The sequence below is a fragment of the Megachile rotundata genome, chromosome 6, assembly GCF_050947335.1.
Source record: "Megachile rotundata isolate GNS110a chromosome 6, iyMegRotu1, whole genome shotgun sequence".
Classification (NCBI taxonomy): Eukaryota; Metazoa; Arthropoda; class Insecta; order Hymenoptera; family Megachilidae; genus Megachile; species Megachile rotundata.
Genome location: NC_134988.1, coordinates 17,759,951 through 17,772,322, shown reverse-complemented (window position 1 = coordinate 17,772,322; position 12,372 = coordinate 17,759,951). Strand labels below are relative to the sequence as shown.

General features: G+C 46.5%; 1 protein-coding gene across 7 annotated transcripts in view; it reads left to right on the top strand.

Annotated features, from left to right (window-relative positions):
- Positions 1-12,372, top strand: part of LOC105662725 (uncharacterized) — a 107,813-nt gene that overhangs the window by 42,048 nt on the left and 53,393 nt on the right. For 6 of the 7 annotated variants that reach the window (XR_013038342.1, XR_013038343.1, XR_013038339.1 and 3 more), the window contains exon 1: positions 5,436-5,666. The exons of the other annotated variant lie outside the window; for it this stretch is intronic. Coding sequence is in view for 1 of the 6 variants with exons in the window: in XM_076532389.1 (XP_076388504.1) it covers positions 5,632-5,666 (35 nt within the window). In the remaining 5 variants the exon portion in view is untranslated. Of the gene's footprint in view, positions 1-5,435; positions 5,667-12,372 lie in introns of those variants that run through there. 7 annotated transcript variants of the gene reach the window in all.

The following is a 12,372-nucleotide window of genomic DNA, read 5'->3' as shown; positions in this document are numbered from 1 at the left end:
CGAAACCAAACTAAACTTTTGCGTGAAAGGCAAAATTTCCTTAGGAGAAGCCGAAGGCAATCAGAAAACTATCTGCTCGTCTATCACGCGTTGCTCGCCTTCGTTATCCGATATTAGCCGATCAATTTTCATGCGATTCAACGCGTTTACCGCTTTTCATTCGTTCGCAGCCTCTCCGCAGCGAGCGAGGGAGAGAGCGAAGTAGAGAGATGGAGAGGAGAAGAGAACATCCAGCAAAAAAAAGCCAGAGGGAAGAACAGAGAAAACAGAAACATCGGTTCGTGTAGCCGGTCTCGATTGGAAATTACTCCCTTTCATCCTTTCACGGGGTGAAAGAGTAAGTAGGAAAACCGATGCAGTTGTACATCATCCAACTGAGCCTCGAGTACCTTTGTTTTTTTTTTGTTTTAATACTTTCGCATCTTCGGTCCACGTTCGCGAATATCGTTACGCGGCACGGCGAACGTAACCGACCACGAAGGTCGAGTTTATTATCGATACAGATTTAATTAAAAAATGTTCGTTCTCGGGAAACCGCGTAAATATTAGCCAACATTCTGCGGTTAATTTCCTTGACGTGCCGCGAACGTTGTTGCCAGGCTATTATCGCTAAAAAATAAAGATAAAAGCTGCAGGAGACTCGGCTCGGATAATTGCAGCGGCTAAATTAAAAATTGCGTTCTCACGGGCTGAATATAATGAAGCTGCAGCGGGTAGCGCGTGACTCGTCAAATAAACTTCCTTCCAGTGGTGTCCAGCTTCTCGTGACGCTCGCGAGCGTGCGTTTCGGTTGAATCGCGGGAAGAATGCGTTACGCGTCGCTCGCGCACGCCTGCGATAGCACCCTAAACCGAACAGACTGCCTTAGCTACGTCCCGAAAAGCGTTCCGTGCATGCCTGCGTCTCCTAAGCGACCGCTTTATTACGCTCGAAATTCGGAACGCGCGCCTTTTTGCTTTGCGCGACGCTCGCGGGAAAAAGAAATCGCCATGGCTTCGTTTGCTTAGTCGATGGGTTTCGGTTATATCCATCTTTCGTTACGTTTGCCGGAGCCTGATGGAATAAAAATATTCGCGATCGACTCTCGTATCTGTGCTCGCCGAATCGAGCATTTCGTCGCGCGATCGTTCGCCACGCGGAATCGGTCATCGAAATGTTTAGAAACCGAGTCGTTAAGAATTTTACGCGGACGACGATGCATCCAAAAGTTACATTTTGCATTGTTTGGACTCTAAATAGTTGGCGGATCGAACGTTCCGAACTCTGTTCTTTTTTCCGAAGCAACAAGTATTTTCAAGCAATTTCCACGCATCTACGGAATAGTGAGTTCCTGCAGCTTGCGCGATATACAAACGAGAATTAAATAGGCGTTACGGGGACTGGAGAGTAGTTGTAGAGGGTGGGTAGATTGGCGCGATGGTATTGGATTTGTTCGCAGGGGCGTTCTCTGCGGCGACGAGAGGTAATCTGACTTGGCGTGGAATTTTTTAATTAGCAAAAGCAAAATCCGATGCCGCGATGGCCCGATATATATATATGTACGGGTACGTTACGAGCGTCGAATGAAGTCATCGACGTGCACGTAGCCCGTTTCTAATCGAGAACTCCGGTCGGAGGTCCAATAATCGTCCAACGATCGATTTAACGATGCGTAACGTTTATTATCGATATACATACTTCGTTAGTTGGTGCGTGTCCGAAGGTTGTGTTTCAAAGCGAACTTTGCGTGTTACGTACCGATCGGACGAGCAATAGTTACAGTTATTGCTCGTCAGCGATATAGCAGGTGGAAACGTAAAAGAGGAATTCTCGTATGTCCACGGAGGAGCGAGACAGTTCGAGACGCGGACGGTTCTTTCGCTAAATGTTTCACGGTCGAACGGTTATTACGGTTCTTCGATTACGTCGAGAACGATACGCGGAAGGAAGGATTAAACGAAAACCAAAAATCATTTGCTCGAATAATTCTGTGAATCTGCGGAATTGCATGATTGGAGCGGAACATCGAAATTCCGATACCGTTATCTAGCGTATAGGTAGGCTAGATTAAATCAACGAGAAATACTCCTGTCGATACGCGAACGACCGCGATGCCTTTAAAAATTAATTATAAAATATTTGATAGCGTAGAACGATCGATCTTCTTGTTTTCTTTTTCTTTTGTCCGCGCAAAGAGCGTACCGTTATCTTCCATCTATTCGGTACATTAACGAGATAGAATCTCGTAGAATTTTTCACTTTCGTTCGGTGCATCAGCGTTTTCGAAATACCGCATCGATCAATTTTGCCGCGAAGATACATCACGTACGAGAAACGATGGAAGCATAAACTTAGGAACGTTGAACCACGCGGGACGTTTCATCTGGTATCTTTATCCTTTTGGAAACACCCCAACGACGGTGTGCTGTCCATGCCTATGGGATGAGACGAGGGTGGCGCCACGCGTAATGGGGTTATGACAGCGTTAAAAACCACCCTTATCCGGGTATAATGTCATCCGTGATCGCGATAAAGCTTCCGCTGTTCGCTTAAACGACTACGACTCCGGAATTTCTACCGTTTCTGCGGCTATATTCCTTTTTTTTATCAACCCGACAGTATCGCGTCGTTCAGTTTTCCAAGTGTGGTCGGGCAAAATGCAACGTCGCCCGATTCCGCTTTTGAGTCGGTTTAAAACGCGAGAGACGTTCGTTTAAACGCGCGAAACGTTCTCGCTGCTTTAATCAGGAGATTATACCGGAAGTCGAAAAGCTGCGATTTAATGAAATTTTCTCGCGATGAACAACCGGCGCGCGCGTTCCGCTCTCGAGGTGGAACGTCGACGTCGATTAAAAGCGGTCAAAGTCTGGCTAGACGACCGTCAAATAATAACCGGAGGATGCGTCGAGACGCGAAAGTCAGACTGGAGATCAGTAGTCGAAATCTTTAAGCAGGGAAAGATCAAGGAAGGAAAAGGCAGCGTCCAGCCGCTTACCCCGCTGGCTGATAGAACGTTACGTATCTCTCGTGTCGCGAATCATTCACGCGAGGCGCGCATAATCACGTAAGTCCATACTTGGACGCGTGCTTTCGTACGAATACGAAGTCCACGATGCGTGCGTGTGCGGGCTAGAACCGCACGCGCGAGTAAGGGGAGTGGTGGGGTTTGTATTCACCCCTTCTACATCCGTGGCAACACTGTGATGGTCCATGGGCGCAGCGATCAATGCCACCGTCGGGTACTCTATGCTTCACCCCCACCGATGCATACGTCTCCATGACGACAGCATCCCTACAACCCCCACCGGATCGGTCGGCGGTTGTTCGGTGGGGAGGTTGGAAAGCCGCGAAAGGGGTGACGGAGCACCCCTATCGTCGCTGCAGCAAGGAATTCGTAGGGTGCGCGAGAGACGGCCAGGGGATTTTGACCCTCTCCTGCGCGTTCGCTCTCTACCATCCTCGAGCCGTCTCTCTCTTCTTCTCCCCTCTCTCTACCCGAGCCTTCCGTCCTTCTGCGTTTTGCCTCTCGCTCGCTCCTGGACCATCTGGCTGTCCGCGTTTCTCCTCCAAGCCTGTCCTTGTTCCGTCACCGTGTGTACCGAGGGTCAGGTGGGTCACTCCAGGTGGTTCGGCCCTGACACGATATCGTCGACACGATTTCTGGATCGTCGATTGGATTATCGCGATCAGCCTGACAGGAGAATTCGCCGAGGAAGGGTTACGATTTGCCGGTTTTTCAGCGATCGCGATCCTCGAGTAGCGTTTTTTCGCGTCGCGAGGACGCGAAACTCTGGATTTCGGGCTAGGGAAGCGGTTTCTGAGCGGCAAAAATCCGCAGCAGAATGAATGGTTGCGCGCCGGTGGAAAGGAGGGTGGACGAGAGGGAATTCGATTCGCCTCGAAATCGAGTTACGAGGTCTGTTGGAGATAATGATATTTATGCGCGTCAAGCGTATGATGCGTGGCCTGCCGCACATGAATCGCGCATATGCTACGCGGAGAGGATTCCGAACGGGCAAAAACACCGCCAACTATGAAAACGAGTCGCTCGTTCGTTTCGTGAGAACATTCGCTGTTATTTCGTTCACGAATGCATGTCGAAATTCCTCCTCGATACCTATTCGCAAGATAATTTAGCGGCGCCGACCATCTTGTCGTTTTCGATATCTTCTTTCCGGCGAATAACGAAATCGATGGTCGACGCGGTCGAATCGAACAGGAATTCGAAAGATCGAAATTTTACGCGGTCGCGTGGATGGCGCGCGTAAGGGATGCAACGATGAAAGAGGAGAGACAGTAACGGGACGCGAATGCAAGTCGGGTTATTTTTCTGCCATTGTTCCTGGTTCCTTTATTACGAGACGCTTTGTATCCCTCTGCTTTTTGATTCGAACCGTGTACACGCGTATCTTTCTGTTCGCACAAAACGCGACTGCACGTAATCTTAAGCGAAACAACGATATCGTTATTCTTCCTCGCGTTTAATCGAGATCCCCTTACGCGTAGCTCGTTATCCTGGAACGACGATTCGTGATCCTTGCTTTTAAGCGGTATTCGTTTAATATCTTCCGTGCGAGTTTTCGAACGCGTTTCGATTTCTCCTAGCTATCCCGTAACTGCCGTTTTCAATTTCAGATGTTCCATCGCGCGCACTGCCGGAGCAGACCTCGTCGTCGTATTCGCGCAGGAAGATTAAATATCGCGGTAGAACGACGAGTGGCTCGTTCGATTCGCGCGAACGGCCGGCCCTCTCTTTCCCTCTCTTCGGCGTCGTTGCGCTTTTCAATGAAACGCGAGTCCGCGTCCGTGTCCGCGACCGCGTAAATATTTATCGCGAATAATCCGAGCGTGCAGCGGCCTCTTGTGCATCGCGCGCGCACACGCACAGCCTCTCTCGCTCCCTTTCTTTATCTTGGAACCTTGTCCTCTCTGTTCGACTCGCTCCGTAGCCGGGTCTGACCCTGAGGGACATTCCTGGCATGACGCGTAAGGTCTGTCCTCGCGAGAGAGACGAGCACAGCCAGACGGCCAGAGAAAAGCTTAGGCTGGTGAGCCACGGGGTTTTGAGCACGAAGTTTACACATTGTCATTTGGGACACGACGAGACGGGGTAAAGGGAGCAACGATAGAGAGAAAGAGAGACAGGGAGAGAGAAAGAACGCGAAAAGGCGAGAGGATTCGCTGGCTGCCTGGCTAGAGAGAAACGGAGATCGAAAGGCTCGGGATGGAAAAAGTAGAAACAGAGAGCGAGAGGGTTAAACGGGCGGAAAGAGAGGGAGCGAATTTGGGAACGGAGGGATGAAAGAGAGAGATATATAGGGTGACACGTAGTCCTTGGTGGACCACTAGGATTCATCCCCACGTAGCTACCGTGTTCCGTGCAGGGGTTGCTTCGGTAGTGGGGATACTCAGGGGAAGGTTAGAGGGGTGGGGGTGCTATATAAGGCCGGCGCGAGGGGGGGAGAGCTCAGTTCGTCCAAGAGAAGCGTATCGGTTACGTCGTTGCGACGATTGTTCACGAGAATCCCCATGGAGCACGGGACTCGTCTCCTCGCACACGACACCGTGCTTCGCCCCACGAGAAGCTTCGAACTCTTCACCCCGTCTGGACTGGAACACTCGCTCTAGGATTCGGGCTGTTTTCCCTCGCTTATGGAACAAACTACAGAACGTGCAGATCTGCTACGGTAAGTACCACATCGAGCTTATATTGCATAACCTTGGAACGTGCTCTCCGCGAACGGAAACCGTACTTTGGGGTCGAGGTTGAACGCGATTAAGGGGAACAGCTTGGGTTCAAAGTTCCTTCAAGTCGAAGTTGAAGCAGAGCTATCGATCGATCGATCCAGTTGCCGGTTTGTCGACGCGTTTCGACTCACTTCTTGCGTACAACGTATACTTGCAGCATCGTAAATCAAACATTTACGACGGAGACGTTTACGTACCAATATTTTTATCGTTCGAATTGCCAAATTAGTGTCCTGTCAAGACCATCGGAATATAAGTAAGAAACGAATTACTTATCAGTATTTTCGCCTAGATAAAATCCTCAATTTTTTGCGAGTTATAGTCCGAATCAAAATGTCGATGTTACCGGACAACGAATTACCCTTCGATTCTGGTGGAACTTTTTATCTCGTGTCGCGTTCCTCGTTCGAGAACGAATCAGAGTAACTTTTGACGAGCAGTAGGAACGTGTCGCGGTGTTTGATCGCGAAGTTAACGTCGTTAGAACCTCGCTTCGAATTGAAACGGAAAACGCGATAACGATCTCGAAACTGTGTCGAGATACCGTGTTTCGTTCGATAAATGAAATCTGAATTTGTTGTCCACTCGGAGCTTGATTTTGACAATTTACGAATTATCAATCGAACCGGCGAGAACAAGAATTATAACGTCACGCGCTAATTTTCATTCGATCGAACTAATTTTAATCGAATCATTTAATCGTACGTCAACCTGTCTCTGATTAACTAGCGAGAAATAATTTGCGTGGGACTAATTTATTAATAGTACTAATATATATAACGGTGATGAGCGCACGCGCTTCGATATTTGCCGTCAGGTTTAGTGACATTAAAGCCAATAATAGCTTCCAATATATTTGATTCGCGAGCAAAATTGGAAAACTCGTATTGAAATTAACGTTGTTGTCGAGAGCCATCGAACTGCTGCGCAATTTGCTTCCAGTTTATTGCATCGTTTTACCATTAATTTTTGTCGAAGAAATTAAACGTCGCGTAATTTGTTGCAGTCGTTTCTTAACTCTCAATTCTGATTCAGGACGCGTTCAACACAACGAACATCGCTAATTCTTAGATACTTATCGTAACGTTTCGTGCGCTCGTTCGTCGCATCAAATATTCAACATTCGTTTCTACTATTGGAATGAAAGTTGGAAGAATATCTAATCAAAGTTCGCTCGCGCCATTAAAGTCTCGCAATCGATTAGAGCAGGTTAATTTTGAAACGGGGACTAGCGAGCGATAGTGGAACAGAAAAAGATTTCTCGTGTGTTGTGGGATAACAACCGGTCATCAAATAAGCAGCAGTGTACGTATTTGTCGGTCGGAAGAGTAGGATTAACCCGTGCTAGTTCCACGAGCGATATAATATTTGCCAGCTGCGACAGGAAGTCGGGTAAATGAATATTTTCACTGAATGAAATTGTCTGGCGTACGAAAGCGACATCCGTTAACGAGAGACTTTTGGTTCGTCCCGTCATTTGATCCGCCACAACATTAATCTCTTAATGCGTTCTGTTCTTTTCCTATCCTACGGTTTAGAGTTGAAAAAGTGAGCATCTATTCGTTAATACGATCATTCGAAACGGAGGAAAACCAAGGATCGAATTCGATACGATTTTATTTCCAGTTAATCGCAGTTCGATATTGGCATCGATGACCATTTCGGAAGGTAGAATTAACCTTATTCGTTCGATCGGAATGGTCCAGGGAACGTGATAATGTATCCACCACGAACCGAATATCGAGGCGGAACGAATTTCAAAACGATCATTTTGCGTTGATTGAAGCGAACGGTTAAACATTGTTTCATCGTATCATTTCTGCAAACAGACGAGAATATATTTGTCAGATCCTGTCACTCGTTTTATCCTCGTGTGACTTTATGAACGTCGGTGCTGTTTCTGCTACTTCAAAGGATGTTGCTGGACTTTAAATTGAATTCGTAAATGGACAAAGTTGAATGAAAATCTTGTTCTCTGTCGTATCGAGAGAAATTACGTTTCTGTGCAACGCTTAAATTCCCGAGAAGACGCGTACGTTTCATTTTGACAATTTACTCGTCGTGCAAACATTCTCGATATTCGTTGGCGAACGTACGATTCGATCAGTTAGCGAGATCTCGTACGTAATTCACGCGTTATCTCGATGTTTTTTCGTTAATTTTTCTTCGTCGAGACAGCACTCGCAAATTTCAGGCCGCGTCTCCACGACTGCGTGGCTTAACTGAAGTATCCGCTTTGTAGGGTCACGCTGAACCCGCCTTAATCCTGTTAACCTATCAACACATTCAAAGCCTTTTACGCCATACAAAGATATCTTCATTCTCAATCCCATTAAATCCCTCCATCCGGGAGTTTGGGACACGATGCCTTAAATGTCAAAGAGGGTAATCTTTTATGGCGAATATTATTTGCTCGTTGAACGGAACGTACTCGACAGTGGCGTGTATTTTTTTTTTTGCGAACGCATCGGGCCTTTTTCGTATCCGTTACAACCCTGACGTTTCCGCGAACTTTCTGCTCCAAATACAGGAAACACCGGAAAAACGTTAGCTTGTTAACATTTCGAGCATCGCGGTAATTAACTCCTCTAGATGAGGCTAATGAAAAATCGATTTTCTCCTTTCGCGAAACGTTACACAACGCGGTTTCGCTTTTCAATGGCAAAGATTGTTTGGTAATAACAATAAAGAATTTTCGTCCCTGTCTGTATGCGTGTAAATTAATAAGGACACGAGACATTGTGTATATTCAACGATCAGAAATCTCTGTCTCTCTCTTCAACGCTGAAAGGCCCTTTCATCGAGATTCTTTTTCGTACGATGGAAACGTGAAGAGCGTCCTATCTACCGTTAATTAATACTAATATGACCGTGCCTCATTAACGGTTACATTCATTAAATATTCACACCACGCAGACAGGCTTGTATCCAGGCCGCATCGATTCAATCGCATTGTGAAAGAGAGGCAGAAACGAGAACTTGTCATCTCGTACTTTTCAACCTGCGTACCACGCTCGTCTCGCGACCAGGAATTCAGCGGTGTTCACAATGAAACCGACGCAATATCGAGAAACGAAATCGCGTTTCGTTATCGTTTCTGCGGCTGGCTCGCCGCGATATTCGTGAAAGTCGATTAGAATCGCGTTAACTTTTTTTTTATTACGACTCGAATTAGAAGTCGAAAAGTTTGAAAACCGTGAATATCAAAGGTCGAGCGATTGCTTAATTCGAAATGAATCGTTTGTTCGTTGGCAGTTTAGCCGCGAAGAAAAGATCGCTTGTGTACAATAGAAAAAATTTGTTGAAACTACGAATAAGTAGAAAAGTTCGCAGCGTGGGAGGTTTTTCGCTTTGTCCGGCTCGTACAATGGCAATACTTTGGAAGAATGTGTCCCGTGGCCCATTAATCTCCTTTTTTTTTATTTTCTGTCGGATAAATACATCGACCGTTCGCGAAGTTTTGGCCGGGTCCGATCGATCTCGGTCCGTATTCGAAAGACTGGATGAATTCTTGGTGAAATTCCGCGAACTACGGCTCGAAATTGTTCGCCGCGTTGAAGAGACGAATTTACAGCTTGGAACTCGAGGGCGGACGATCGATTCGAGTTGGAAATAAAGTCGAAAGTTTATTTAACGGGGAGGAAGGGCCACTTTGCCGCGACTCGCTTCTTCTGTTCGAGCATTAAATAATCGGGCGTGAAGTGGACAGAGCTTGTTCATCGACCAAACTCGATGAATTAGTACCGTTGGTACAGATCGCGTGGCTTTAATAAATATATAAAGCTACGGCTTTCGCTTTATCATTCAAATTTTCGGATCAACCGTGTACGACTCGCATTCTCTTCGGTTTACGCGTCCCGTCAAAATTACGCTTCCCTTTATCGTCTCTTTCCAACGAATTAACGATCGAATGCTCGATCGATCCGAGTGACGGGAATCTCTGGGACGATTACAATTTTTTACTTATCCCCGCCGTTCAAATTGCGACCACGAACTACGTTATTTTTTCGATTCGATTTTGCGCCATCAGCTTTCAACGAAGAATCGCTTTAAAGAAACAAAAGAATAAAATAATGTTACGGCATTAGGAAGCGATCGAAGAACCATTATATTTCCCTCGCGCCGTTTAAGCGTCGACTTCGCTCTCTCCGCTTCGCGCGTTTCTCTCGACTCGTTTCTTCGACATATTTTATCCATATCGTTCCCTAACGTTTTCCCTCGAAGAGAATTCAGTTCCACCTGAACAGAATGAAACTAAAACATCACCGGCGAAAGATTGATCGTTTCTTATCACTCTCGGCGCATTTTCGCCTCGCTTTCTTGCGAATTTTAACTCGTATCGATTTCGTGGCATCGTCATCGCCGAATGATTTGTTTTATTCAGGCCGAGCGCAATACATATACACGCGAAGGCCTGCGATCGCAACCAGGAATCGGCGTTTCGTACAGGACGCTTCGCACAATGGCCAGGCCGCTGACAATGGCGTCGTTAGCGATGGCTTCGGGCTGTTCTCTATTCCTCTGCCTTCTCACCCTCTCCGCGTATCACCCTCTCTCTTTCGCTTTCTCTCCGTCCCTCTCTTTCTATCCACCTTGTTCCCTTTCTCTCTGCTTCTTTCCGTGTATATACATACACGTCACAGTGTCTTGCTTCCATACCCTCGATCTTTCTTCTTCCCTGGTAGCCTTCGTTTTCTTAAACTCTCCCTCTACCTCGTTCACCCCTTCTCGGCGCGCTACGTTTCACCGATTCTCTCCGTCTCTTTTCCACGATTTCCACGTCGGTTAGCCGCGTCTTTGTCCGACTCGCGTGGCAGCGTGAAATGCAAACGGGGGGTGTTCAGGTCCAAAGCCGACGAGAAGAGAAGCTTAGCGCCGGCGCTAACCGAACAGCTATACCTACCCCTAACAGCGTCTTCGTCTACGCTAGCAACCGGGAGAGAACACCTCTGCCAGCGATATCGTAATGATCTTTCCCCGAGCTGTGTATCGCGTCGTGAACCGCTTGAACAACCTTCCATTCCGTCGGCTATTTCTTTTTTTCTCTTCTTTTTCCACCTTTTTTTCGCTTCCCTGTTAGACGAGGAAACGCCGGGATTTTCAAGGGCTTTGAGGAAGGTGTTGGTACACGGAGCCGGATTGAAGAGTAGCTCTTTTTCTTTCTTTTTATCATTCTTTCTCTACTCTCGTGTACTCAACTTGTAGACAACGTAATTTTATTAAGGGGTTACGCGGCTATCCTTTTCGCTCTCGGATTAAAGCAATTCGTTTAATTGTAAGAGTTGACTCGGCCAGATTCGAATTTGCGCGTGGAGCGTGCTGATATTAATCAAGAGTACCTGTTCCGTTGGGGAGATTTTTTAATAGCGGTAGAATAATCTTTGTATTGCACCAATTATTATTAAGGAATCCGAGGAAACTTTCCAGCCAGTTGCCGGTGTACTGAATCGCTCTCGACGGATATACATTTTTTATACGTCTGATACGTCACAAGATAATATGGATAATTGAAGATATTAATAACGAACCTCTTAATTCCATATTAATTCCCTCTTGTCATTTTAAATTATTACTTGATCTGTATGTAATTCAGAGCTGTCGGGCGTTTTGATTTTTAATTAAATAATCGAATTAAAATTCCTAATATTGGTCATCGATGATCGACGTGACGCGGTAAACGTTTCAAAGTTTTAATCTTTGACGACAGCTAATCGTGGACTACTCGATCCTTAATATAATCGTTTCTAATTTTTATTTTTGCACGCGAGCGATCATCGGGTAATTATAATCATTTCGCGAGATTCAGTTTCATTTTTCCCGACTGTCACGAAATCCATATCGATACCGCGAAGAAAAGACAAACGGACCGGATACAAATTCTGGTGGTAGGGTAACTTAGCGCCGGCGCCATTCGAATCTCTGCAAACCCGAACTTCTCTATCGACTGAGCAACTTACCATGTCCCAGTGATATCGTGTAATGATCTCGTCGCGATCTACGCTCGCTCATCTGGCATCGAAGCGAATAAAAGGAGGAAAAAACGAGAGGGAGAATGTGTTTCGTCGCGAGTGGATAGATCGTGTCGTGCCTTTTAACGCAGATGACAGAGGAAATCCAGAGAACGACACCGCGATGGAGAACGGTTTCACACTTAAAAGCCATTACTCGCCGGAACTTTCGTCTTTCTTCCTTTTAGTTTTCCTATCCCTCTCTTTTTTTCCCTCTCCTTCTCCTCCTTTCACGCTTCACTTTGTCGACTTCTTGACGGTTGAACGAACGACGACCCTGCTGGACCAACCGACACGGTTTAGTTTCCTTCCTTAGAAATCTTTTTCTCTTTCGAAGCAGACTTTACCTTCGCGAAAAAATATCGTGTTAGACTTTTCATTTTATTAGACTGCTCGCCATTCGATTTTACCGTAAGTCGATCAAGATGGGAGAATAGTCGGTCGGTGTGTCACTGGAACGCGTTAATTAACTGCAAGAGTTACCGGAAAGGGAAAAGCCCGAGAAAGAGAGAAAAAGAACTCGGCGAAACGGTACGGTCACTTCTCGACTCTTTCCGTTTGACTTGCTTTTGCCCCTTTTCTTTTTGCTCGATCTTGTATGCTACGTTTTCGGTTTGGACGAATTTCGCGGCTGTTT